General features: G+C 43.0%; 1 protein-coding gene and 1 long non-coding RNA gene across 3 annotated transcripts; both read left to right on the forward strand.

The window, feature by feature from the left end:
- Window positions 1-315: 315 nt before the first annotated feature.
- ints2 (integrator complex subunit 2) lies at window positions 316-22,439 on the forward strand. 2 transcript variants are annotated; one of them, XM_029691163.1, is made up of 25 exons: window positions 316-920; window positions 1,505-1,822; window positions 2,398-2,536; window positions 2,760-2,862; window positions 3,054-3,167; window positions 6,723-6,853; window positions 7,064-7,234; window positions 7,332-7,552; window positions 7,795-7,920; window positions 9,581-9,652; window positions 10,370-10,484; window positions 10,926-10,994; window positions 11,250-11,384; window positions 11,648-11,827; window positions 14,061-14,172; window positions 14,824-14,928; window positions 15,402-15,566; window positions 17,864-18,065; window positions 18,876-19,001; window positions 19,309-19,516; window positions 19,842-20,123; window positions 20,631-20,738; window positions 20,922-21,027; window positions 21,303-21,479; window positions 21,978-22,439. In XM_029691163.1, the coding sequence occupies exons 2-25, from the start codon at window positions 1,530-1,532 to the stop codon at window positions 22,157-22,159; spliced, it is 3,642 nt and encodes a 1,213-aa protein (XP_029547023.1). In that variant the 5' UTR covers window positions 316-920; window positions 1,505-1,529; the 3' UTR covers window positions 22,160-22,439. The 2 variants fall into 2 exon arrangements, with proteins under 2 accessions (XP_029547023.1, XP_029547022.1); XM_029691162.1 differs by having other exon boundaries at window positions 317-920; window positions 1,497-1,822.
- A 2,479-nt stretch (window positions 22,440-24,918) lies between these two features.
- LOC115148878 (uncharacterized) lies at window positions 24,919-27,718 on the forward strand. Its single transcript, XR_003866760.1, has 7 exons — window positions 24,919-25,005; window positions 25,412-25,504; window positions 25,651-25,793; window positions 25,906-26,013; window positions 26,091-26,188; window positions 26,490-26,806; window positions 27,439-27,718. It is a non-coding gene; the product is annotated as an uncharacterized LOC115148878 (long non-coding RNA).
- Window positions 27,719-27,923: the final 205 nt, after the last annotated feature.

The raw sequence follows: 27,923 nt of genomic DNA on the forward strand, positions 1-27,923 counted from the left end.
GCATACTTCTGACACCTGAACATATTCATGCATAAGACTGCAAGACATTGTTTATTGTAAAAATCTAGGCCTATGGACTAGATACAGATGTATCTATATATTATTTGAACTCAGAAAAATGTGATTCCAATGTATACAAATAGTGCCATTTTTTTTTACTAAAATGTTTTTTAAGTCATGGTCCAAATCGGGATTGTTACAGGATCTGCATTTTTTTAAATAGTCTGTCAACAAGAAAAAAATATTTGTGATTCAGGCAGATAGTAGTCCGCAAGGATGATGAAAGCATTGACAGTCCCGGTCCTGGAGACCCGATTGTGCAGGGTTTTATTCTAGCCCAGTGCTAACCTGATTCAACATCAGTGTGCGCTGGCACTAGACAGTGTTCACTGGAACAAAGTCCTTCAACCCTGTAGAATAATAAGAGGAAAAAAGCGTTATAGACTTTTGGAAAACAGTTGCTAAAAGATAACGTATTAATATTGTTCCTTTATTCAACCATGATTTTGTTTGGCTGTCATCCAGGGGGGTAGAGCAGCAGTCTGACAAAAAGTGCACGCGGAGCGCCCGAATGCATGCTAGTAATGCTAGTGCTAGCTACTCCCAGGCACTCTGCTAGCTAGCGGTGGTGGCTGAACATTTTACCCACATTTGCCCATATAGCCTTTAATGTTGAAATAGTCACTTATGTACATTACTTTATTGTGATCACATTGTAAATATTTATTTGAACGTTGAATTACTTTGTACAGACAGATTCGTAAGAATGAGACTGTCAGAGTTCGCGAGCTAGCTACGTTAGCTAACTGTTAGGAGAAATACGGATACAGCGAATGCATACGAGTGTCTGTTGTGTTACGTGAGTGAGAGGTTTGACGTCCTAAAGGCTACATTCCTTCGTTGAAACATCTCTAAAGAAGGTAATGTTACATTTATACCGGTGACATGTGTTTTATTATCGATTAATGGTAACATGTATATTTAAAGAACCACCGTCAGACATACTAGGCAAGCTTATCTAGCTGTAGCTGACTGAGCTAACTAGCAAGGTAGCTAGCTAGCTACTAGTTATGTTAACATCAGCCCATATTGCCATTTTTTTAAATCGTGAAATCATGTTAATGTAAACTAGTTTAACTATGTAAGCTCCCTGCTCTTAAAATCATCAGGAAGTGTTTCATGATCATGTTGTAACGTTAGCTAGCTAAGAAGTCTGCACAAAGCGAGTTTAGCTTAGCTAGTAGGCTTGTTAGCAATGCCTTTTATTCACAGCCTGTTCCTGAATAAGTCACCAGCTTTCTGGCTAACTTGCTGATAAACTAAGGATGCTAAATTATTTTTGTGCACATGACTGCATAGAAAACACTAACATTGAAGCTCCAAATCCAAAGCAACATAAACTTCTGAAGCAAGTCAATTGAATGCCAAGCTACAAATAGTTCAACTTTAATTTGGAGCATCAGGACAGCATCAACTAGAAACCTCACTCTGTCCAGTCTCTCAGGTGTGGACCCAGAGTACCAGCAGAGATGTCAGAAAGTGCAGGGCTGCAGTTTGTCAGCCCATATGCCTTTGAGGCCATGCAGAAAGTGGATGTGGTGCGTCTGGCTGCCCTGAGTGACCCAGAGCTGAGGCTGCTGCTGCCCTGCCTGGTTCGGATGGCTCTGTGTGCCCCAGCCGACCAGAGCCAGTCCTGGGCCCAGGACAAGAAGCTCATCCTGCGCCTGCTCTCCGGGGTGGAGGCTGTCAACTCCATTGTGGCCCTCCTGTCTGTCGATTTCCATGCTTTGGAGCAGGATGCCAGGAAGGAGCAGCAACTCAGGTAAAACCTTTGAATGATCTCAGAGACAGAGACACTAGTTAACTGTATTATTACACTCAAGGACACTCAACTCAAGTAAACAACTCATACAGGTCGAGTAGATGTGTTTGGTTAGTAATATGACTAACCTCATATTTAGCTTTTTGTAAAAAAAAACTTGGAGAATCAAAATCAAATACATATTTTTTTGTCTCTCCCTTTTGTTTAGCAGCATAAAGAGTTTGTTTAGCATGTTGTGTGGATGGTAGGGTCAGGACCAGTATCGCAATATTTTTTCCATTGCAAAAATGTAAAACATGAAGTAGACAACTCTTTTGTCCTTTAAAAATCTGCTGTATGTACAATATTGTGTGCTATAGCTTGGAAAATAAATACATGTGACTGGATGACAACATAATGATTTGTTTTCAACATTAGGGCTATTTTCCTAAATAAGATAAATCCGCTTCGTGTTTTCTTTCCTTGCCACGATACCAACAAGTATCGCAATATTAGTATTGCGATACTGGTGTTGTCCCAGCCTTAGTGGATCGGAGATACTGATTGTTCTGGTGTGGTGGTGTCCCCTCTGACAGGCACAAGGCGGGTGGCTCTAATGGAGAGAGCATCCTGGTGTCTCAGCTGCAGCATGGCCTCACCCTGGAGTTTGAACACAGTGACCCTCTCAGGAGACTCAGGCTGGCACTCAGTGAACTACTGGCCATCATGAACAAGGTAACAGTCATCTCACTGCTTCCCACGGGGTTAGTTTAACATGTGTATGGCGCTTTTCCAGGTCCTCAAAGCACTTTACCAGGCAAGGGGGAAGCTCACCACCTCCACCACCAATGTGTAGCACCCAACTGAATCACGTGGCCCTGCCTTTAGCAAGCGTACAGTTTATCATACTCAATTTTGTATTTGTGTGTTGTTAATTTGGCTGTGTTTTGTCTTACAGGTGGCTGATTCCAATGGGGAATGGTTCCTGAAGTCCTCTGAGCTATTTGAGAGCCCTGTTTACCTGGAAGAAGTTGCAGATGTTCTCTGTATACTTCAAGCAGGTACTCGCATCAATAGAAAATACCTCATTATGTGGAAATGACCCAGTTTTCTAAAACATACCTATTTGAGAATCAGCAATTTCTCTGATTTTGATTTGGAAGCTGAAGCTTTTCTCAGATCAAATAACTGGTTTTGCACGGAACCCCCAAGTTTGATGTCTGCAGTCTCTCTCCCCCCCCCTTGTCCTCAGAGTTGCCCTCTCTGCTGCCCATCATAGACGTGGCAGAGGCTTTGCTGCATGTGAGAAACGGTGACTGGTTTCTGTGCCTGCTGGTTGCCAACGTCCCTGACAGCTTTAATGAAGGTAGGGTGAAAGATGCAAAATAATGTCTCTGAAAATTAACAATAAATATATATTCTGTGTTTGGACTGTTACAGTATGTTGCACAATTTGTTTAGCTTTACCATGCCTGTACTACTAATTATAAGACCGCATTAGTTGATTAGCTGGTTTTATTGAGCATGCAGCCCACATATGTTTGGCAAGCTGATCCTAGTCTATAGGTGGAGTATATCTAATCTAATAGAATAATCAGTGTCTGTATAGATCCCATTGTAATTCTAAGCAGATAATTATTGACATTGGCTGCCTATTCCACATTTCTTCACCCAGTTAGGTATTTCCCCTTGTAATTGGACAATGTTTCAGCCCCAGAGGTAGGACTAGATTAATGTGTTCTCCTTATAATATAGATGATGAGTATAATTGTCTTGCTACTGGCCCAGAGTGTGTGTGTTCTCTGCTTTGAGAGACACATTATGAAGATCTAGCCCTGCTAGCAGCCTCTCTGGTGCCTTCTTATCACCCAGGGGGTCAGGCCTGAGTCAATAGCTTATTTGCGTTAGCGAGGCCAGCGAGAAGGAAGCAGTCAGTCAGCAGACATTACATAGCGCTGAACATTAGTGAATCCTCATGGCTTGCTGTTGGAATTGGCCTCTTTCATATAAATGGGCGGGAAATGGGCCCTGTCTCGAGGCATAACTTTGCCCAGCATATTTACTTCTTCCATTCCTTTACCTAGATTTGTGTCTATTAGGCATATGTTGTGAAATTGTTAGATATTGTCGGAGCTAGAAACACAAGCATTTTGCTACACCCGCAATAGCATCTGCTAAACGCGTGTATGTGACCAATACAATTTGATTTGAACATGAAGAGGTAACTAACTTGGTCTCCTTGAGTCTTTTATGGCTTATGCAATTCTTCGTAGGTAGGCGAGATGGAAGATAAAATAGTTTCAGTTAGTCCTGAGCAATTAACCGAAATCGTTATTTCTTGGGGTTATTAATAAACAACTAATTGACCGACGTCGGTTCAATTACTTGAATAACATTTACGTATAATGTTTTTGTGAGCTCAACGAACCATTTCTCAAGAGAAATCAAATCATTCATGAGAGAGATGGCTATGCGGGACGCTTGGAAGATGTCGTCTTCATTAGACAAATATAAAACTTAGTTCTGCGCAGAAACGTGGTAATTGACTACAATGAGCATAATCCATTGCGTATGTTCGTTACTGCCACGGTCAGAGGCAGATACACACGCACACAGACCATGAGAGCGGAATGACACACCACCACGATGAAAGAAATAGAGTTCGTGAGGTAGCTCTACCAGATTGATCGTTAAAGTAGTTGGTAATAAGCAGTCTTGAAAGTATGCCTTATCTACTTTGAAGAACTAGTACAATTATTTTGTCAGCCAGCTAGCTACTACTAGCCTAGCTAAATAGTATGACTCATTCAATAGGGAGCACAGAGATAAAGGGCCCCAAAGCGCACACATTCCTGGAACGCGCCTCTTTTCAGTTTGCTGCAGCTAGCGACTAACGAGCTGCAAAAAACACTCAAACTGGACCATTTTATCTCCATCTCTTCATTCAAAGACTCAATCATGGACACTCTTACTGACAGTTGTGGCTGCTTCACGTGATGTATTGTTGTCTCTACCTTCTTGCCCTTTGTGCTGTTGTCACAATAATGTTTGTACCCTGTTTTGTGCTGCTACCATGCTGTTTTCATGTGTTACTGCCATGCTATGTTGTCTAAGGTCTCTCTTTATGTAGTAGTGTGGTGTCTCTCTGCGGGGATGAGTCATCCCCGCAGGAGGGATTTTGCCTTTTGGTAGGCCGTCATTGTAAATAAGAATTTGTTCTTAACTGATTTGCCTAGTTAAATGAATAAAATAAAAGATGGATGGCTGGTGGGAGGAGCTATAGGAGGACAGGCTCATTGTAACGGCTGGAATGGAATCAATGGAACTGTATCAAACATGGAAACAACATGTTTGACTCGGTTCCATTTATTCCAGTCCAGCCATTACAATGAGCCTGTCCTCCTATAGCTCCTCCCACCAGCCTCCACTGTTGTCTGGCTGGCTGGCTGCTACTGCCTGAGTACCACTGAACACGCAGATTGGCAAGTGTTTTTCTGTCGGTCATTAGAAAAACAAGATTTCAGTCTTGGTGTGTTTCCTGACTGATTCCGCATTTGGTTAATAATGTTTGTCCCCCGTGAGACACTGTAGTCACGGAAGCCTACGTCACTTCCTCAAAATTCCCAGAATGAATATGAGATGACAAATGTAGATGTTTCTGCCAAGGATGTTTTAGTTGCGCAATTGTTTATCTTAGGTGTTTGGTGCAGTATTTCTCAAGTAAAAGAATGTTCAACATGTTGTCTTATGTAAATGAAGTTGGACTGCTGGGCAGGCCTGTCTCAATGTCTATGCTATTGGATAGAGAACTCACCGCAGCTGTTCACCCAATGTTAGTGGGCAAACGGACATTGTCAAATCAAAACCCAACCTTCATTTACCCATTGTGATGCACAGATGTTCCAGACTCTGTTTTAGACAAGACTGACTTTATGGCACAAATTATCCTATTTACACTTTGTAGTAAAATATGACACGAGAATAACTGTTTCTGACTCATATCGATGCCACATAGGCCATTCAAAGGGATTTGTTGCTTTTTAAGGAATGAAAAATAATAGTCATCAAATAAGTAATATACAGAACTGAAATGTTTGATTTAAAGTCGGTAATGTGAATATGTTATGGCTAATAAGTGATAAGCCGTAATGGGCATTAACTACCATAATGGGGCTGTAATTGTTTTATTCTGTGTTACAGCATTCCACCCACTCTGTCAGCAAAAAAGGCAGGTGATGGCTGAGGGAAGCTCTAAAATAATGTAAAATATTTTTTATTGAAATCGAAAAACTTGATTTTTTTTTTTTAAACAATCGAACCACAACCAAACCGACCTCAAACAGCACTAATCGCTCAGCACTAGTTTCAGTGCATGTCAGTCTGTTGGCCGTAAACATTTAGTCTTTTAAACTGTCAGCTACAGTGAATAACCAGTCAAAAAGAGAAGCCCTGTTAAAGTGCATGTGCTTTTGAGAGCTATTCGATCTTATTTACAGGCAAATACATGAGTAATGATTCCATGCCTCGTTGGATTTCTGTAAGCAGTCCGTCTACTATGGCATAATGCACTGCTACAGACATTGAAGGTGAAGCAAACAGACAGAAAATGCTCTGGTGGGACAAAGAACAATTGTTACAGATCCTTGAGAGAAGGTTAAAAACATGGAACAATGGCTTGTTTTCATGCATCTTTCATATCTTATTAATAACAACAAATGATTTGAATAACCCAAACATGAAAATGTATTATCAAAATTAAATTTCCTCAGTCAAATCCCATTATTCCATAACTTTTTTATTTGTACGGATTTCATACAGATGTATTTGTAAAATAGTATTTTGATAAGAAAATGTAACACATCCTCTGAAAAGAACAACCGTTCTCCGCATAACATGTAACTGATATCTGTGGTGTGTTCAGTGTGCAGGGGCCTGATAAAGAACGGGGAGCGTCAGGATGAGGAGAGCATGGGAGGGAGACGCAGGACAGAGGCCCTGAGACAGCTGTGTCAGATGAACCCCTCCCAGGCACTCAACATCAGAGCCATGGTGGTGAGTCCATCTCTCTTATGCCTTTTTCACACTGTCGTACTGACATGAACCATTTGTCCTTTCCAGTAACTAGGGCGGATTTGTAACCGGGCCAGCACAGTACAGCTCGGCTCTTAAACCGTAGGTAGAGCTGTGCAAATGCCACTGCTGTTTGCTGCCCTGATGAAAACTGTCATGCTGTCCTGTCCACTGTGTGTTTGACCTCCCCAGGTGGAGGAGTGTCACCTGCCAGGTCTGGGTGTGGCCCTGACCCTGGACTATAAGCCTGACACGGCCGATGATGCAGTCAGCCCTCTGGTGTCCTACGTCAGTGGGCTGCTGCTGGGCACCAATGGGAAAGTACGCACCTGGTTCAGCATGTTCATACGCAACGGACAACAGGTGAGGAACACTGCCTACAGTGAGATTTGAACTATACAAATGTACATTCTGCTCCTCAAACACACACACACTCTCTTTCAAAACTCCCCTCCCTCAGAGGAAGCGTGAGAGCAGTTCAGTGCTGTGGCAGATGCGTAGGCAGCTGTTGTTGGAGCTGGTGGCCATCTTGCCCCGGTCACGCAGCACCCACGAGCCCAACGACAGTGTGGAGGACGCAGAGAGCAGCTCTGGGTACTCTGGTCTTCGGGAGGAGCACGTGGTGAAGGCCTCCGCCCTGCTCAGACTCTACTGTGCCCTCATGGGCATCGCAGGACTCAGGTAGGTGACACCGAGGAGGAGGAGGAGGAGAGGGAGGGGAGATCAGTTGGGATAGCACTGATGGTCTCTGATAGTTCCACTGTTTGAAATGTTCATGAATTATTTTCATGAGGGAGGAGTTTGTACCTTGGGTGATTTTATTATTATTATTATTATTTTTTTAAAGGATGTAATTAACCTTTGGAAGATTGCTGTGTGTTTGTGTCATGTTGAAGTAATGTGTGTCTTTCCCCCGTTGACAGGCCCACTGATGAGGAGGCAGAGCAGCTCCTCCAGCTCATGACCAGTCGACCCCCGGCCACTCCAGCTGGGGTTCGATTTGTCTCTCTGTCCTTCTGTAAACTACTGGCCTTCCCCACACTCGTCAGGTAGGACCACGAGCAACATCTTTATATGAATTTGACGTATAAAAACACACGTCAGGAAAAAATGACACTGACGTGTTCAACATTAAATGGTTGGGAGGAGAGGGCAATACTAGTCAGGGCTTAACATTAACTTTTTTAGCCACTTGTCCTTTGGACAAGAAGGACAGATTTTAAAAAATAAATAAAATGAGTAATACTTTTCAAAATGTTAAATGGTCTGTAACACAATTTTAAAACGCATTGCTATCTTTTTTTTTTACCATAGAGAATCAGACAGAAATGAAGGCTACACTCTGCCTATTGGCTTCTTTTTATATTCAAGCCAGTCTCAAAATACAACACTCCCCTTTAAAGGCTCTCCTGGAGGATAGTTGGCCACTCTTGTTAGCCTATAAAATATTACAACAATAGTCTACAATTACAACCAAATACTTTTTCATCTCTTTATAAAATACTTCCCTCTAGGGATCCAAAATTAATACAAACACTGCACGTAATTGTATTTTTTTAAAGCAATGAGGTTGATGCAACCGATCAGACCGTTTAGCTTAAAATGTTGTCCAACTTTTATTTCTTCATATTATAAGCTGAACAATGTGCACATGGCTGTAGGGTACGTGCGAATGTTCCAACAATGCAATTTGCGGGAAAACACCGTTCTCAAAAGCGCATGGCACGTGCAAGTGGTTTCATGTGACAGAGATGAAAATATCCATTACAAATGAAGAATGAGGGGAGCTCTAAAGATGTATCAACTAGCATGGGTTAGTAATATGGCTAAAATTATGTCTTTGGCTGCTGGATAATAAAATAATGTTGATTTTGAAAACCAATAGAACATGAGAAAAATGCTGGTTTCAATCAATTAATTGTTTCTAAAATAATTCCCTCAACATTTCTGTGGTTGTATTTTGGCTAGGCTACTTTAAAACAAGGTAAGACATGCTTCATAAAATGACATAAAACGTCTAGGTTTTAAACAATTACGTTTATGGTTAAATCGTTTTAAAATGCTCACTGCCTCCACTCAGATTCAAGGTGGGTGATGTGCAGTGCTCAACAGGCACGGCCCTTAACTCTTCAGTCTTCTGACCATTTGATCTGAAGTAATGTGCCTCCTTTGTTGACCGAATCAGGCCTTTAGGTGTTAATGTTAATTATCCTTCGTTATATTTGTCAAACATGACTGGTGTTCAGCCTATATTTATATAATTAAAAGTAATTCAAGTTTGGATACATTTTCTGGAGCATCCCTCATGTCAACATCGGTTTGGACATGAGAGGCTGTAGCTAATATGCGCGTAGGCATTTTTATTAATGTGTGTAATTGTTTGAAATTGTAATTTAACAACTTAAATCTATTATTCTTGTTTGACTTTTTAAAACTTGTCCTGGACAAGAGGACAAGCGTTAATGTCGAGCTCTGCTAGTATAAAAAACACAAATGAACACAGTACAAAGTATTCACAGCTCTGATCTAATGTGTCAATGTGACAGTGAAAGGCTAACAGTAGTCTTTGTATCTACTACCAAGCAGATGGCAGAAAGATTCTCGCTGGGTTAACAGAGCCAGATTAACAGGTGGCTTCTCTGGAGTGTTATACTGAGTGGTATCTGTGGCTACATGACGGTGTTTTGTGATATTGTGTCTCTTCTGCAGCACCCCGGAGCAGGAGCAGCTGATGGTGATGTGGCTCAGCTGGATGATCAAAGAAGAGGAGTACTTTGAGAGGTGAGGATGGTGACTTGGTCCTTATGTGATGATAGACATTATCAGACCTGGGTTCAAACAGTATGTGTTTTCTTTCATATACTTTAGCTTTCCTTGATTGCGCTTCAATCGGTGCTATCATTTCACACGATATGGGCATTTCATTAGCAAAACTCCAAAATGGTCATGATGACATGAGTCATGCATGTCTCTCGACATTCAGTAATTGTCTTCCTGTTAAATTCTGAGCCTGTTTAACTATGTCTGACAAAGAAGTGCCCTGAGTGTTCTTTTTCATGCCCCCAGTTCCAGTCAGAGTTCCCTGTTTTTCTCTAGTAGGAGAAAGGCTGAGGCCAGACAGAGCTTGTCTCAAAACAAACAGTGCAGGGATGCGAGGCAGGGTGGGTGGTGATGGATGAGGGGAGGAGTTGGGCTGGAAGGGGGAACAAACCCGGGAGGCCCCGACAGGCTTTTAAAAATGTAATAAGCTCTTCATTGAACCATGAGTTATCACTGCAGCAGCCCAACTCCCCCTCTGGGATGGTAAATGAGTGTTGGCCGGCGCCGTGGAGGGGACACTAGGCCGGAGGAGGGGGGTGTCTAATATAGCTGGGCATAATCATTTTATTAAAGCGCTGTCCTCTAAGATGCATTGTAAGCCGCTGGTTTAAATCTCTCTGTCTCTCCTGACCCCCTTTTTTTTTCTCTCTCCCTCTCACACACTCTTATGTTGTACAGTGCTGCAGGGGTCGCCGCTTCCTTCGGAGAGATGCTATTACTGGTTGCCATGTATTTCCATAGCAACCAGCTCAGCGCCATCATCGAGCTGGTCTGCTCCACTTTGGGGATGAAGGTAAGGTGGAGGGATCGATAGTCCAGTCAGAGGGAGAGTGGCTAACTGTTTTACTTCCTCCACTTCAGCTATGCAGGGATCCTACAAACAGAGAGGGCTGCCTGCTGATACACTGACTGTTGTGTTCAGTTATTTTTGCTGTCACTTCATTTCTCAGAGAAAGAGGGTGCAATGTAATTTGGTTGTATTGAATTTTATTCTCACCGTAGGCTGTCTGCGCTGTATCCATTCTGCTTTTGTCATGTAGAATTTCTGTTATCCAATATGAATAGAGTGGAATTATTAACTGCCAGGTTCATTCATTGCCCTCAGGATGTTTTCACTAGGTACTGGCTGCAATAAAAGAAACTCTCTTGGTTGATACCAGTCTAACTGATCCTTCTGTAAATGATACCAGTCTAAACTGATCTCTTGGTAAATGCCACCCTTTCTTCCCTGCAGATTGCAATTAAGCCCAGCTCTCTGAGCAAAATGAAGACCATCTTTACCCAGGAGATTTTCACTGAGCAGGTACTTCATCCACACAGCCACATATACCACTTGTCCACAGTTAGCCTAATCTTTTTAGTTGGCATATTTCTTTATGATTTACATGTTGTTTATTTGCTATACAGTGCCATATTATTTCAATATTTCAGTAATTTAATCATTTACCTATTTCAACTTGTTTCATTCTTCATTTTTTTTTTTTTTTTTTTGGACTGATTTGATCCTCCATCCGTAGTATTGGCCAGGTGTATTGAAACTGTATTGATTTTTGTCAAGGTGGTCACTGCCCACGCTGTGCGGGTGGCGGTTACCAACAACCTGAGTGCCAACATCACAGGCTTCCTGCCCATCCACTGTATCTACCAGCTGCTCCGCAGCAGAGCCTTCACCAAGCACAAGGTCTCCATCAAGGTAGGCCGTTCTCCAGTCTGTGCTTCTGTTATTGGCCTCGTGCCTTTTCTGTTCATTCATGGCTCCATCTACTGGTTACTTCCAATGAATGAGGGTTGTGGCTTTGGTGAGCAGCATGGTGAATTCCACTTGCTATAAAAGGAGATGTGGGAAAGAGCACTTACACCTGATAAATAGTTTAACTGTTTACTGGTACAATAGTCTATACAACAAATGCATATTAATATATACATTAATACTGTTGAATTCCATGTCTCCAATAGGACTGGATCTACAGGCAGCTGTGTGAGACATCCACCCCACTCCACACCCAGCTGCTGCCCCTCATCGATGTGTACATCAACTCCATCCTGACCCCAGCCTCCAAGGCCAACCCTGAGGCCACCAACCAGCCAATCACTGAGCAGGAGATCCTCACCGTCTACCAAGGCTCCACTGCAGGGGTGAATGAGTTATTAAACACGCACGTAACACACACACACCCACATGGGGTAAGGTTTTCTACAGACTGGGGTGGGTTTTCCTCTTACTTTTTACCTAGACTTTGCTCCTTTCATATTTATTTTGATCCTGACAAACTCCCCAGTCCCTGCCAGTGACAAGAATACCCATAACATGATGCTGCCACCACAATACTTGAAAATTAAGAGGATCAACAACAATGCATTCACTCCACATTGGCCTGTATGACTAAATGAAAAGAATGAAGCCTGTGTCAAAAAAAAAGAAGAAGATATATATATATGCATGCATTGTTGTTGATCCTCTTAATTTTCAAGTATTGTGGTGGCAGCATCATGTTATGGGTATGATTGTCACTAGCAGGGACTGGGGAGTTTGTCAGCATCAAAATAAATATGAAAGTAGCAAACACCCAGGTAAAAAGAGGAAAACCCACTGTCTTTTCCTGTAAACCTAACCTAGTTAAATAAAGGTTAAATAAACATTTTAAAAAATCATCTTGGGATAGTTTTATTTTTCAGCGGGACAATTACATTTCATTGGTAAAGACACAGAATGGCTTGCCAAGAGGTGCTGAATGCTCCTGAATGGTCCAGTCACAGTCCTTACGTAAATCTTGTAAATCAGAGACAAGGTTTGAATGTTGCTTTCCATCAATGATTCCCAACCAAATGTATTGAGTTTGAGCAATTTATACAAAAACAATAGATTTATGTTGCCCTCAGAGAAGTGCAAGGTTGCTAGAATCTTATTTAAAATGATCCACAGCTATAATAGTCCCTGTCGGTATTCGATAGAACGTGACCTTTTGTCTGCTTGTTTTAGTCAATTGCAAAACTACATTTAAGAAATTACAATATGTTTAAAAATGACTTTTCCTGACCATTCTCACTACTTAGAAAAATGTAATATTGTAGGCCTGCGTGAGTGCTAGCTAGCTACTGACCGGAACAGCTAGCCAATACCAACAACACAAACAAACGGACTATACAGCTACAAGTAGTGAGTGGAGTTAAACGGACTATACTGAACATGTTAAAAGTCTTACCTGTGATGAAATGTTTTCCACACACATAGCTACGTGTAGCCTACTTGAACACAGCGTCCCCACATTTCCCACTCCCACACCAAATAGCCTGAAGCCACAGGGATCTTCTTGCAGGCTCCATTTCCCTACATGGGAGCATTGGGACTTTTAACCTGGTTACGTGTACATTGAAGAATACAGCAGCTTTTCGGCGTGTTTTGTTATTTCTGTATAATTGATGACGAAGTTGGCTCTTATTTTACAATGGTGGCCAGTAGGAAAAAGAGTGTTTTTCCCTAAACAATCTATGGGTGGGGTCAAGGGAATTTCTGATTATTATGTGAATATCGAGTATGGCTGCCATAGGTGCTTCCACTAAGTGTTAACCCAGGGGTCTTTATTAATTTGGAAAATGTTCTATAAAATAAATGTCACTTTGAAAATGTGGAGTAGGTTGTGTAGATCGGTTGGAGAAAAAAATTGAATTGAATCCATTTTTATATTTAATTTTAAGGCAGTGAAATGTGGAGACAGTGCAAGGGGTCAAAACCCCTTCCATCAACGGCTAATTAATGAGAAAAACATGTCAGACAGATCAAACTAGCTCTATTAACAGCCCAAATATATAAATGTATCCATCCCCTCGCATGCTGTAAAATATAGATTGCTCAAACAGGTTGTACATGCTTGGGAGATAAACAATATTTGACACAATCACTGGATGGTGCAGATTTAAAAGCAAGCAGCGATACAAAGCCACCATGTAAAATATTCACGTTAAATGGTAGTTGGTCCGTTTCAATTAATCTGACCATTCGTTATGTTTAGAGGCCATTGGGAGTAAATTGCCTTTAATATCATTATAGTCTCCCTGGTCTATTGGGATGTCTGCAGCCACTGACATAATATTTAACGATGTCATACATCAGCAACGCCGTATTCATGTCCTGTCATCCACTTTGTTCTTTTATTCCGCCTTGGTTGCCCTAGAAGGTCAGAGAGAGGGCCATTTGTCGCTAGTAGCCCATTGGCCCTGCAGTGTAGAACACTCTGTGGTGACCTGCCCCTGACCTCTCCTCGTCTCTCTCTCCCTGCTCTCTCTTCCCTCTCTTTCTCTCCTCCTCTATCTCACTCTCTATCGGTCTCCCCCCGATCTCGCTCTCTCTTTCTTCATCTCTCTCTGGCAGGGAGAGGGTGGTCGAGCGGTGCGTTCCAGATACAGCATCACCACACAGCTCCTCATCCTCTACTATATTCTGTCCTATGAGGAGGCTCTCCTGTCCAACACTAAACAACTGGGTATGTATCCTACACGATCTCCTCCTGGGTATGTACCATGGGGATCCCCTAGTAAAACCATAGTGTATGTTACTCCTGAACTTCATTCATTCAGCCACCCTTGGCTTCTCTCCTAGCTACCCTGTTGCTGCTTTTTCTTCTCCTCCACTCAGGCACTTTCATTGTCTTCTCCATTGAAGAAGGTATGCTGTGTTTGGAATGGGCAGAGAGAGAGTGTCAGGGAACCAAGAGAAAAGGCAGGCTTTGTCCTCTGTTGTTAAGCTACTAGGAAACTGTGTGTTGCTATGGGGGATTCCTTTCTCCCCTCCTGGCTTGGCTTTCTCTCAAGGTTCCATTTATTCTCAATAGCCAGCCAAGTATAATGTCCAGGGGAGGTGTTACCTACTGGACTGAAGGACATGGCAAAGTCAGTATTTCTTGGATGATAAGGTCTTCTCACCCTTCATTACTCCTCATTTACATCTGTGTTAGTTTATACATATGCTCCCCTCTTAATTGTTGTGCTGCTGCACCCTTCAAGCAGGAATAATGATGCCCATCAGCATTGTTATTGAAGCCATTTCAGTGAAGAATCACCCCACTCTGGTAGTACTCACGCAGGGTGTTTTTAAGTAGACAGCAGGGCCAAATCAACCTCTCCTCTCTCCTCAGCTCTGATGCAGAGGAAGCCCAAGTCGTACTCTGCCATACTCATGGACCAGATCCCCATCAAATACCTCATCACCCAGGCCCAGGGCCTGCAACAGGAGTTGGGGGGTAAGTACATCAAATGTACAGGGTATCCCTAAGTACTTATTACAGTAAGTAGGGGTTGGAGTGTCTTTGAATTGACATTGTTTTTAATCGGTCATATTTAATGCCCCATCAACATAGATTCTGTGTATATGCAAAGTGCACCCAGATCATTTAGGGAGTCAAAGTGTATAATTTGTAACTTAAAATGTAATTTATTATATTTTTTTACCAGATAATTGTTAATGTTATGAAAGCAACTAGCCTACTGATTAACCTACTACACTTTCTCTTTTGGTGCTCCAGGAAGTTTAGGTAGGCACCCATTTGCCAGGTAGCCAGCGTTTAGTATAGGCTACCATCAACCTAATGCAAGCCATTCTTACCTGCTAATTTTATTTCAGTGTATTAGCCTTCTTTAGGGTCAGCGTTCTTTTCCTTTGCTTGTTTTAATGTCATGTCTTTTGACTCCTCTCCTTTCCTCCCCCCCTCCCCAGGCCTCCACTCGGCCTTGCTGCGGCTGCTGGCCACTAACTACCCCCACCTGTGTATGGTGGAGGACTGGGTGTGTGAGGAGGAGGTGACAGGAACCCTGCCTCTGCTCCGGAGGATGCTGCTCACCTCTAACACCTGCAGATACTCCCAGACACAACTCCACGACGGTGAGACTGGGGAGGTTGAGGGGAATCGTGGAGTGGGGAATGGGGTTTAGGGTTAGGGTGGAGAGAGAACAGTTTTGGGAATGGTGAGTTTACATCAGATTTTATGGGGCTAGTTGTTGAAGAAGCCCTGTAAGAGGCCAATAAAGAGTAATGTGCAGTGTTGGGCTTTGGGAAGGTAGTTGGGACTCAACAGAGAAGAGTAGTTCTAGACTCCGTAATAGTGAGTGGGATAAACACAGGGTCATGTGATGAAAAGTGTGTTGTTATCCTGCAGTAAGGGCTTCAGTGTCAGATTATCATGCTGCTATTGGCCTCTAATAGAGAGATGGAGCCCCCTGGTAGATCATCATGGTTGCATCCCAAATGGCACCCTTTTCCCTAAATATGCACTACTTTTGTAGGGCATAGGGTGCCATTTGAGACACAAATACTTTCTCTGTCAGGGAATCAGACTTACTACTGCTGCATAGCTCCAAGGCACTGCTAACCTAATCTCATCTGTAAAACTACATCTGATTAGGAGGGAAATAATCTATCTACACGCAAATTTAATCCAATATTCTCCCCATCAAAAACAAAATACATTTTCTTTGTAAGAAAATCTTTAAATTTGAATCGTAACCTGGAGCTTGTTTCTTGGTTATGTAAGTAATTTCACTAGTGTGCCATGGAGAAAAGTATCCGTTTTTGAAACGAAGAGAAAGAGAAGGCCCAGAGGCGACCGTCTCCTGGATTACAGTGGACACAGAGGGGGAAGGAGAGGAGGGATCCTACACTGCAGCAAAACAGAGGCTTGGTGGTGTTCAGTAGAGCCTGGGATGCAAGCAGTGCTTTTATGTCATAGTGATATTAACAGCCTCTGTTGTTGGGGAGGTTGACCTTTTAAGTGAATCAGCTGCAGAACAGAACAGAGCAGAAGAGAGAGGAGTTGAGACTAGAGAGGTGTGTATACTCTCCCTCTCGCTTTCTCTTGCTTTTTCCCCTTTCTACCCATGCCATCTGCTCCCTCCATCCACATTGATGTGAAATAAGTGGACAGGTGAAAGCAAGCCTCACGATTGACCTCTGCTATATCACCTTCAGGCTGTCCTGTGGTTTCAGATCAGTGGAGTGGAAGGAAAGGAGACTAGATTGTATCAAGCCAATCTATTAATACTCTGGGCCAGTTTCCCAAACCCAGAGTAATTTTAGGCCTGGACTACACATCTCCATTGAAAGTGCTTTTTAGTCCAGGACTAGGTTTGATCTGTGTCTGGGAAACCAACCCTAAATAAACTGTCTTAAAGGGGCAGTCTAGGATTTGTACATTTTTATTTTTGGACTTCTAAATGAAATAAGAGGTTTCATTTCTCCAGCCCCATCCCTCAGCGGTAGGGCTGCATGATATGGGCAAAAAAATCTAATCACTAATTATTAAATATTGCAATTTGACTTCCGATATTTAAAAAACACTTGGATGAACTGTTGAAATCATATATAATAATTATTCTAATTATGTGGTTAGAATACAGTGTTTGGCATGACAATGAATGAAAAAGACAGGTAGGAGTAGTGACAGGGTAGGAACCTAAATATTGGTCATTTTTCCAGGGAACCCTAGTTAGATTTGAATAGCTGTTACATTCAGACAAAGATTTTAGAATATGCTTCACTATTCCTCTCTGATTCAGAACATGTTGTAGCACAAACATGTTGATCTACACCACCACTGTATTAGAGCTACAGTTTGTTAGCCAGATTTGCCCTATCTCAGTCAGTGCATTTAGCTAGCTAGCAATAAGCATTAGCAGCTAACGGCCCAAAAATTGGGCACATGCAGCTTGCTAAGACTAACTAACTAGCATTTGCTGATGGCAAGATAAACAAACTAATAGTAAAATAAATAAAAATTTATTTATTTTTAAGAAGCAAAGTATGCAGCATCGTTCTTGTTTGGATTCTGTTGAGGGTGAATCTACAGCGAGGAGAACTGCTGCCTGCTTGAGTGAGTGACAGGGGGCGGGACTTGGTTTGTGTGGAAAAGTATCCTAGAGGGAGAAACTACAATCGGAGTAAACTATGAAAACGGATGTTACAGGTGGCTGAATGGTGTTTCAAAAATATTGCCAAAAATATGGATCTCTTGCTATATGTATATGCAATTTTTATGTAAATTCAATACTTGTTCAGCCATACTCAGCAGTTTACCAAAACAAGTTCCTGGGTGTCCGCTTTTTCGTTTTTTCGAATCCAGGATCGGCCCTTTTAAGACTCCACTCTCTAACTAAAAGGTTTTTCTTCTCTTCCCTCTCTCCCAGCCTTCCAGAAGGTTCCCTCCAGTGGTCCCAGACTTATGAGGATGCTGGACCACCTGACCCTGCTGTCAGCTGGAGATCTGATCCCCTACGCCGAGGCTCTGACGGGTAGCATGGGTCTGCTACTGGGCCCCAGTGTCCCCCGACGCATCCCCCAGACCCTCAACAAGCTCTGGATGGTCCTCAACACTGTCATGCCCCGCAGGTCAGCAATATTATAGAGAGGAAGGGCTTGTTTGCTGGATGTCGCGACCAGAGATGGGGTTCATGTTCAATTCCATTTCTGTGTCTTCACTGGTGGTGATAAGGGGGTGGACCCTCAGTGCCCCAGTGTTTCCAGGGGCACAGAGCTACAGTCGGCAGGAGCAGGCAGGCGGACCAATCAATCCCCGCATGCACGGATAGCTACTCTGTAATGAGGACACGACAGCTCAGGGCAGGAAAAAGGGAGGGGACTCTCCAGGGTTTGGGGCATAATGGATTGTTTTCCTCCCCCTCCTCATCCCCTCTTCAACTGTCTGTGGTGGTATTGAATGGTGCTGTGCAGAGGGAGGCCTGTGGGGAGGAAGGAGTGATAAAGCTGGAAGGGAGCGCTGGTGTTGGAGTGTCGGCCTCTCACAGGAACCATTTGATTAATGTCATACAGTCTGCAGGAGGGAACACAGACAACAGACTCTGGGTGAAGAGAACTGGAGGAGAGCTGCTTCTCTGTCTGAAAGGACAGCTTGTCCTTGCTTGATTGCATCATTAGAATTTTCAATGGGAAACTGAAAGGTGTTAGCAATTTAATAGATTTGATCATCACAATATAGATCTGCTGCTACTGGATAGCTAGTAATAACATAATCCCTATAAAGAAACCTGTGTTTAGAAGTCCACAGCATAGCGAAACATTCTGCAACAGAAAATGTGTGTTGGACAAGTTCAGGTAATTCATCACTGGGGCACTTTGTCTGAAAACATTTTCTCCCCACTGACCATGGCCCTGCTCTCTTTCCTCCATGTTTTACTCCAGGCTGTGGGTGATGACGGTGAATGCCCTGCAGCCCTCAGTGAAGATGCTGAGGCAGCAGAGGTATATTCAGAATGACCTGATGGTTGACCCCCTCATTGTGCTGCGCTGTGACCAAAGGGTCTACAGGTAGGCTACAGCACATGGTTATCTTTACTGTTGCACCTTTTGCTTTGCGTACGGTCTGAAACAAGTTTCAAGGGTCAGGAAAACAGATTGCCAACTGTCTATAGCTGGAATGTGCAGAGACACACACACACACACAAGTGTACTGTGGGAGACATTTTGATCAAATTTGGGCTGGAGAAGGGCTCAAGATATTTTAATCCCAATGTATTGTTTTGCAATTGTACACTTTGTGAAACGTATTTCCTGTTTAAACACAATGAAGCCTACATCATTATGTGAGTAAATAACATCTGTGTCCCTTCCTCAGGTGTCCCCCTCTGATGGACATTGTCCTCCACATGCTGAATGGCTACCTCCTGGCCTCCAAGGCCTACCTCAACTCCCACCTGAAGGAAACAGCGGACTTTGACCGGCAGAGCCAGACCATCTCTAACCTGGGCCTGGGACAGGCTGGACAGCCAGACACCCCAGAGGTCACCAGAGAGGAGCTGAAGAACGCACTGCTGGCCGCTCAGGTAACACAGTGGGAGAGACACCCACTCATAAATACTCTTTCACACAGCTGTACTATACTTGTGAGGACTTTTTGGGGACCAACAATGGATTCACATTCAAAATCCTATTTTCCCTAAACCTAAATCTAATCCGAACTCTAAAAATAGCCTTTTTGCAAGTGAGGACCGGCAAAATGTCCTCACTTATCAGAATTTTGAGGACTTCTAGTACTCACAAGTATAGTAAAACACACACACACACACAGAGTGTATAGTACGTCAGTCATTTCAGTTGTAGGTAGAATCTCACATTACGTCTCTGTCTTGTTCTTCTCTCTGACTCCAGGACAGTGCTGCAGTCCAGATCCTGCTGGAGGTGTGTCTGCCCACCTCAGAGGTGCAGACTGGGCCCCTAGGGGCTGGGGGCGACGCTGAGAGCCTGCTCCAGAGCATGAGGGCTACGCCCGGGCCCATCAAACAGGAAGAGGGGGCCAGGAGAGCGGAAGGGGAAGGCGAGCCGGATGGGGGGTTACTCAGTGACCTGAGGGAGGTGCAGTGTCTCATCTGCTGTCTGTTGCACCAGATGTTCATCGCTGACCCCAACATCGCCAAACTGGTGCACTTCCAGGTGAACACTGTTCTACTACGTACAATAGATGTTTTTTTCCAAATTCCAAACGGACCCCTAGCCCCTTTGTCGATAAGGCTTCAAGGTCTGAAAGTGTCAATACAGATGTGATCCCGTCATGGCAGCATTTAGTCATAACAAACAGCATAACAAAATGGCGTCTACAGGCTGAGATTATGAATGTGTCCTCCCGTGTGCCACAGAAGAGCTGTTGTCAGTGATCAGTATGTGAGTCGTGAGAGGGGAAGGAATGTCCTGCAGCCTGAATGACTGCAGCAGTCCCAGTAGTAGGAGGCTGCCATATGTTTCACTTCATCAACACAATCCTGCCCCTCTGTCGCAGTAATCCTGCCTGCTTGGATCCATGCTGTGCACACAAGCTGCCGCTGCGGCTACCTTGTGTGTTTACATCACAAGACAGAAGCTCAGTCAAAGCTACTACTTACCCTCTGCTTTTCACTCCTCTTTTTACTTTCATTCCATTCTGTCTCCTTTCTTCTGTCTCAGGGTTACCCTCAAGCTCTGCTACCCCTGACCGTGGCTGGCATCCCCTCCATCCATATCTGCCTGGACTTCATCCCAGAGCTGCTGGCCCAGCCCCAGCTGGAGAAACAGGTGAGCCCTCCTGTGTCCTCATCTGGCATGCAAGCCCACAAAGCTGAGCAAGATTAGCCCTGTACCTTTGTCAGTGTTTTACATCAATTTGTTTCCAGGCCTGTTTAAGCAACATTTCTACTGAAACCTGTCTCTCAGGACAGAAAGTACTGGCATTACTATGGTTCTTGTCTCCCTCTACAGATCTTTGCCATCCAGCTGCTGTCCCACCTGTGTACCCAGTACGCCCTGCCCAAGTCCCTCAGCGTGGCCCGCCTGGCCGTCAGCGTCATGGCCACGCTGCTCACAGGTCATCTCTCTCGCTTTATCCATCTATCACTCTCCACCTCCCCCGTCTCTACCATGTCATTGTTGGCCCTCTTTTTGCTCCCCTTACTGCATCATGTCTTACTGGCAGTGTCTCCCTGTCTCTGTACTCTGGTATGTTAGTGCCATCTCCTGGTGGGTCTCTGTTAGTGCAGCATTGTCATCACTCATAACAGCCTTTTCCCCTGTTAGGTCTAGGTACAGCTTGTTCTAGCCTCCTTGCTGTTCATGATGTTTATCTCTATCGCTCTCCCTCAGTGCTGACCCGTGCCAAGCGTTTCTCCTTCTTCATGCCTACCCTGCCGTGCCTGGTGGCGTTCTGCCAGGCCTTCCCTCCACTCTACGATGACGTGGCAACCCTGCTGGTGCAGGTGGGACAGGTCTGTGCCTCCGACGTGTCCACCAAGACCAGGGACATCGACCCGCTCATCACCAGTAAGTGTGTGTGTTGAAAGGGAACACTGCCTCTACCTCGCTCTCCAACCAAGGGGCATGAATTGAGGAGGAAACTGAATAGGAAAGTATTGGAGGGCAGTGGAAGTTGATAAAAACCAATGTGTCTCGGCCCTTAGCCATCAGCCTTTATCACGGTTAGTGTAATGAAATGTGTTTTTGTGTGCTTTGGAATATACTAGAGAACTCATTCTAATTGCAATGCTCCCATAGTCTTTTCAGTAGTGTTGGATCTAATTTTATAGGAAAAGACCATGAACACTTGTACAGATTTACTCATTAGTGTAACTGCATTGGAGATGTGGTCGATTCCACCTAAATTTCAGTCAGTTCAGGCACTACTGTATGTCCAATTCATCTGCCAGGAATTGAATCGAAGTTGACCCGAACACTGAACAAGAGAGGAGCATTTATAAAGGTGCATCAATAGCAGTACAGTCTAACATCCCTCTTTTCTCTCCTGTACCCCTCCTCCCTCAGGGCTGCAGTACCTGAAGGAGAAGCCCCAGAAAGTGTTGGTTCCAGGAGGGGACAAGTCCAGGTTGGGCCTTCCCCAGAGGGCAGCAGAGGACCTGGGTGGTGCCGACCCGGATGTCCAGCTCTGCTACCGGATAGAAGCCACCTTCATGGACATCATCAGCACCAGCCAACACGGACTATAGACACAGAGACTTGCAGGTGGAGGAAGCACTGGGGCTGGGTTGTACGTTTAGATATGAGTGTTATTTTTAATGTGTATGTTGTAGTGTGCGATGTCTGTATTTTGTAGGTAATGAAAGATGCTGTAGGTCTGTTTTCTTGACCATTGTAAAAATATTTTTCTAAGCTGACTTCTTTCTCAGCAAAAAAAAAAAGTTTTTTGGAAATGATCAGGTAACCTTGAATTATGTAGTGTTTTTGTATTGTACATCTTGTTTGTATTAAAAAAAACTTAAACTTAGACTCATCGATATGACATTGCCACAAGCAGCAGGATCAACTGCAGATATTGCAAATGAGCGCAATGCAATACTATGCACTCACAACAGTTGCGCTCCACTCTGCTGCAACGTTGGCTGCTGTTAGAAACACTGATATGTGAATGCTTCCATACTAGGTTACTGCTTGGCTAATGGAAAACGCCGCCAACTAACCTGGTATTGGTGATACTCTCTTCTGGAGCACAGTTATCTTATAAATGTCCAGTTACAGATGGTTCTACAAACACTAAAGAACTCTGAAATATAGTAAATCCATATTTTGTATCGATTGAGAAATGCCTTTTGCTTGTGTGTAGATCTTTGTTTTGGTCGCATTGTGTGATGTGCTGTCTACTTCTACACGTGGCTGAATCGCATAGAAACCACTCGTTCTGGGAAATGTTCATGTGTGGCAGCTATAATGGCAAGGAACCTCCTTGTGCAGTACAAAACATGGATTTACAAATTTTCTGCGTTCTCGCTCGTGTTTGTGCACTGAACAAAAATATAAACGCAACATGCAACAATTCAAAGATTTTACTGATTTACAGTTTATATATATATGGAAATCTGTCAATTGAAAAAATCATTAGGCCTTAATCTATGGCTTTCACATTACTGGGAATACAAATATGTATCAGTTGGTCTGAGTGAGCCTCAGGATCTTGTCACGGTATCACGTAGTTTATGCCTGCCCCTACCATAACCCCACCACCACCATGGGGCACTCTGTTCACAACTTTGACATCAGCAAACCACATGACATACACGCTGTCTGCCATCTGCCCGGTACAACCAGGATTAATCCGTGAAGAGCACACTTCTCCAGCGTGCCAGTGGCCATCGATGGTGAGCATTTGCCCACTGAAGTTGGTACGATGCCGAACTGCAGGCAGGTCAAGACCCTGGTGAGGACGACGAGCAAGCATATGAGTATCCCTGAGACGGTTCGACAGTTTGGGAAGAAATTCTTCAATTGTGCAAACCCACTGTTTTATCAGCTGTCCGAGTGGCTGGTCTTAAGACGATCTCGCAGATGAAGTTGCCAGAAGTGAAGGTCCTGGGCTGGCGTGGTTACATGTGGTCTGCGGTTGTGAGGCCGGTTGGATGTCCTGCCAAATTCTCTAAAACGATGTTGGCTTATGGTAGAGAAATTAACATTCAATTATCTTGCAACAGTTCTGGTGGACATTCTTGCATGCAAATTAAACGCTCCCTCAACTCTGGCATTGTATTGTGTGACAACTTCACATTTTAGTGGCCTTTTATTGTCCCTGAAATAAGCTTTTTCTGCGTATGGAGAATGTCTGGGATCTTTTATTTCAGCTCATATTTTGGTTCACTGTATAAGCTCCTGGACACTGACATTTATAAGAACTGTTTCCCCTGAACCGAGAACGAATAAAGTATCTCCAAATGCAGGTTAGTTGAAACATATTTTGCTATTTTTATAGGTACACCTGTAATGTCCATTTATATAACCAAAGGTCTTTGGTTATATCACATTATCTGGCTTACAAACTAGCAACTGTAATGTGATCGCTGTAGGACCAAAACAGAGGAGAGGTTTAGCTTCGCGGATATCCCAATACTGTAGTTTAATTCTAACTTGACCTTTTAAAGGAAGCCACGTACATGATTTTATGAAAGCAATGCATTGAGGTTTTTTGTAATTTAATAAAAATTACCTCAGATTTCATGTGTTATCTGGTTACATTTGACTGTTGCTTATTTTTCTTATATTTTGCCTATTGTATAGTTAATGGTATTCCAATGGACACATGCTTCACTGGGACATTAGAATCACAGTCCTTTTCCAGCCTGATTAGTTAATTTCTCTCACCTGGTGAACCAGGTCTAAACCAGTCCCTGATTAAATAGGTGTTTCAGCCCTCCAGGACCAGAGTTTCCAAACTATGCAGTAGAGCAATTCCTGTTGGAGAGGTCCAGTGGTTTTGACCCCCAGGGGCCTGTCATGCCAAGCCAGGGAGGAGAGAGGATGAAAGTGAGAAAGAAATGATGAAAGTGAGAAAGAAATGATGAAAGTGAGAGAGGGAGGGAGAGGTGGGAAGAGAGTGGAAGACCGAGAAACAGAAAGACAGCAGTGCAAATGTACTTGGACTAGAGTATTTCAACAACTCTTTTCCAACTTGTTAGGCAGTCATATGTACCTACAGGGGAAGAATGGCCAGCCACACAGGAGGGTGATTTTTACTAAGGAGGAGAAGGAGGCCGTGCTGACCGAGATGCATGCTGGCCATTTCGGAGTGAAGCACATGATTGCCAAAATCAACCTACTCTTCTTCTGACGGGGAATTGTCAAGGAGGTGAACAGCTGGGCAAGTGAAATAACCTTTTGTTTATCAATCACATTCTATTATATCTGAAATTATTATGATTTCAATTAATATATCAGAGAGCACACAATGTTTAAATTTGTCACTTTTTGCTTAAAAGGTAAGTACCCTGTCTAGCCTGCCAGAAGTTTGAGAGGGTGACTGTGGCGCCGGAGTTGAAGTCCATCAAAGTTGTGACACTAACCATGATCGGTTAGTGTCCCAATTCAAATTTTGCCCTGATAAGTTGTTTTGTAATGGTTGCTTTATTTTACCACAGCAGAGTTCAATATTATAGTGTGTGTGTGTGTCAGTCAGTATCCTTACAAATATGAAAACCTGCATACTGTATGACACAGATACGGGTAAGAATAAAGTAATCTTCTCTCTAACACTTTAAATGTTAAGGGTGGACCTCATTGGACCACTTTAAATGTTAGGGGTGGACTTCATTGGATCACTTTAAATGTTAGGGGTGGACTTCATTGGATCACTTTAAATGTTAGGGGTGGACTTCATTGGATCACTTTAAATGTTTGGGGTGGACTTCATTTAACCACTTAACATTAGGGTGCTTGGAACCAATAATAGATTTTCATTTTGTATGATTACTTTCAAGGACGAGACTGGCGAGGCCACCTCGAGGCGATGATGGACATCTTCAACACCCATGGTTATCTTGAGTGACCGAGTTCATGAGCACTGGAACAAGGTACGGATGTTATAAGTTATATTCTGTCACCAATGGTTTTTAAAATGTATTTTTTACAATTTGTTTTTGTTTTTCCATGGTACATAATCAGACATATTTCAGGGTCTTACATTGTCAAGAGATCACTTTCCTACACCCTTCTCCAGGTTTGGTGAATGGACCAACCAGACCCTCAAGACTGCCATGAGCAAGTCCCTTGATTGGTACCAAGAAGGTCATTCTCTTTGCACACAACAACAGCATCCAGGCCTCTACTGAGTACGGATGGGAGCCGCAGCTGTTGACTGAGGTGAACAATGCAATTGTATATACAATTATTGCATTTACTGTAGTCTTTCAAATGTGTGATTGACTTAGTGTTGTTGTTTGTCTATTGCTATTTTTGTATAACGTACTTTCAGATCACTGAACCCCCACCTGATGTGGTGGAAGTTGTGGAACCAGATCAGAACGCCTTCAAGGACCACCTTCAGGCACGGACTGAGAAGGATGCGGAGGTTTTTGACTAGGTAAAAATGATTTGGTTGACATTTGAGAATGCAAGAAATGGTAGTCCTCTTCAATTTACCTCTCCAAATGACTGTAGGACCATCGACTGTCCAAGCCCCCAGGAGGTATCCCATCCACCAGAACCAGTGAGTTCGGATCAGTCTGATTTTATGAGTTGGAGGGGACCAGCTTGAGGTAGGCTATACCTTCTAAAAGTGTTGAAAAGTACATATCTCCCATTTATAACACTGCATGCTTGTGGTTGAAAAAAAATATATAATAAAAAAAATAAAATATATATATATATATATATATATATAAAAAAAATTCAACCACAAGCATGCAGTGTTATAAATATGTATTTATTGTAGGTCCTTGTATACAACAATGAATATTCCATCACATTTTCTCACAGTAAAGTGTAACCTGTGTGTTTGCTTGTTTACGTCTTCTACCCTGTTCCCTTTTAACTCTGCTCCTGTTCTCCTGGACCTAGGGATTCTGCCAAACACTCAGATGTAGATCCACCTGATGTCCTCCATTACTAACTACCCTCCAACTTTTCATTACATCAGCTACTGTTATTGTCATGTTGTTATTATCTGCTAAGAAAATGATCTTGTTTTATCATACTGGCACATAATATGTGAGATACACAGATTGAGAGCCGCAGTGCCTGGACTTTGCAGTCTCCCTCTTCAAGTCCCCTTCCGAGACTGGCTGCCTGTTGAGAACAAGTGACAGGCACCCACACAGCAACCAACTCCTCAAAATTCTACACACCAGAATTCAGTATTTTAGTCTGTTTGCCATGTGAGTGTACAAAAACATTTGAAAATAATGACACATCTGTACCAAAAAAGATCAAAGTTTATGTATTACAATCTTACATTTTGCCAGGTTGGTTTTCACAGCTTTTTCACAAGGTGTTCATTATTGTCAGTTGTATCCTTTGATGGTATTTATTTGTTTCACATGATTCATTGTTGTGTCTTACGACCTACAATATATACATATATATTCCACCACATGGGTGTACTAAAGGAGCTATAATAATTGCTTTTATCATAAGAGGACTACTGAAATTCTATTATTTCAGTGTAGATAAGGGAAGGGCAGGTTAAAATAAAAACATGACAGCCAGACAAGCCAGTGTATGAATCAAACGGATTTGCATATTAATGGTGTGGAAATTAGTTGACTTTGTGATCTGTAAGGTAAGTAACTTTAATGTGTCAAGCAGATTCCAGTGTTTAAGACATGGATTTCATGTTGTAATGTTAACAAGGTACCCAGAAGTAGTTTGAAGTAATATTTTCATTTTGATAACTAAACAAAGCTTGTTAAAACAGCGAAATTGTCGTGGAAATCAGCCTTGTTTGCATAGCGATGATGAAAAGAATGTTGTTTAGGCTGTACTGATCTCCAAAATTCTAATCCATTAGGTCATCACATCGTTGATATAGCAACCGACGCTAATAGTTTATCCAATCCAATTGTGATGCAGAGGGGGACACTTTTGGCCGGGGAACATTATTTGGCATGACAGGCCCCCAGGTTTATCTTCCTTCTGAGGCCATACTACAGCTCACAGCACAGAGCTGGGAATACAGCATTGACAACCTGCTAGATCAGTAAAGGCATCCGTCTCCATTATAATCAGCAAGGAAAAGTGTTTGTTTAGACACACCTACCACTTACCTAGTAAATTCAGCAAAAAAATAAACATTCTCTCACTGTCAACTGTGTTTTATTTTCAACAAACTTAATGTGTAAATAAATATGTGTATGAACATAAGATTCAACAACTGAGACACAAACTGAACAAGTTCCACAGACATGTGACTAACAGAAATGGAATAATGTGTCCCTGAACAAAGGGGGGGGGGTCAAAATCAAAGTAACAGTATCTTGTGTGGCCACCAGCTGC

Source organism: Salmo trutta, chromosome 15, assembly GCF_901001165.1.
Source record: "Salmo trutta chromosome 15, fSalTru1.1, whole genome shotgun sequence".
Taxonomy (NCBI): Eukaryota; Metazoa; Chordata; class Actinopteri; order Salmoniformes; family Salmonidae; genus Salmo; species Salmo trutta.

Excerpts from the sequence above, each read along its gene's own strand:
- ints2 (XM_029691163.1), top strand. The coding sequence starts at position 1,530 with ATGTCAGAAAGTGCAGGGCTGCAGTTTGTCAGCCCATATGCCTTTGAG. Across the intron at positions 11,385-11,647 it reads AGCACAAGGTCTCCATCAAG|GACTGGATCTACAGGCAGCT; the intron begins GTAGGCCGTTCT and ends TGTCTCCAATAG. Across the intron at positions 20,739-20,921 it reads AGCCCCAGCTGGAGAAACAG|ATCTTTGCCATCCAGCTGCT; the intron begins GTGAGCCCTCCT and ends CTCCCTCTACAG.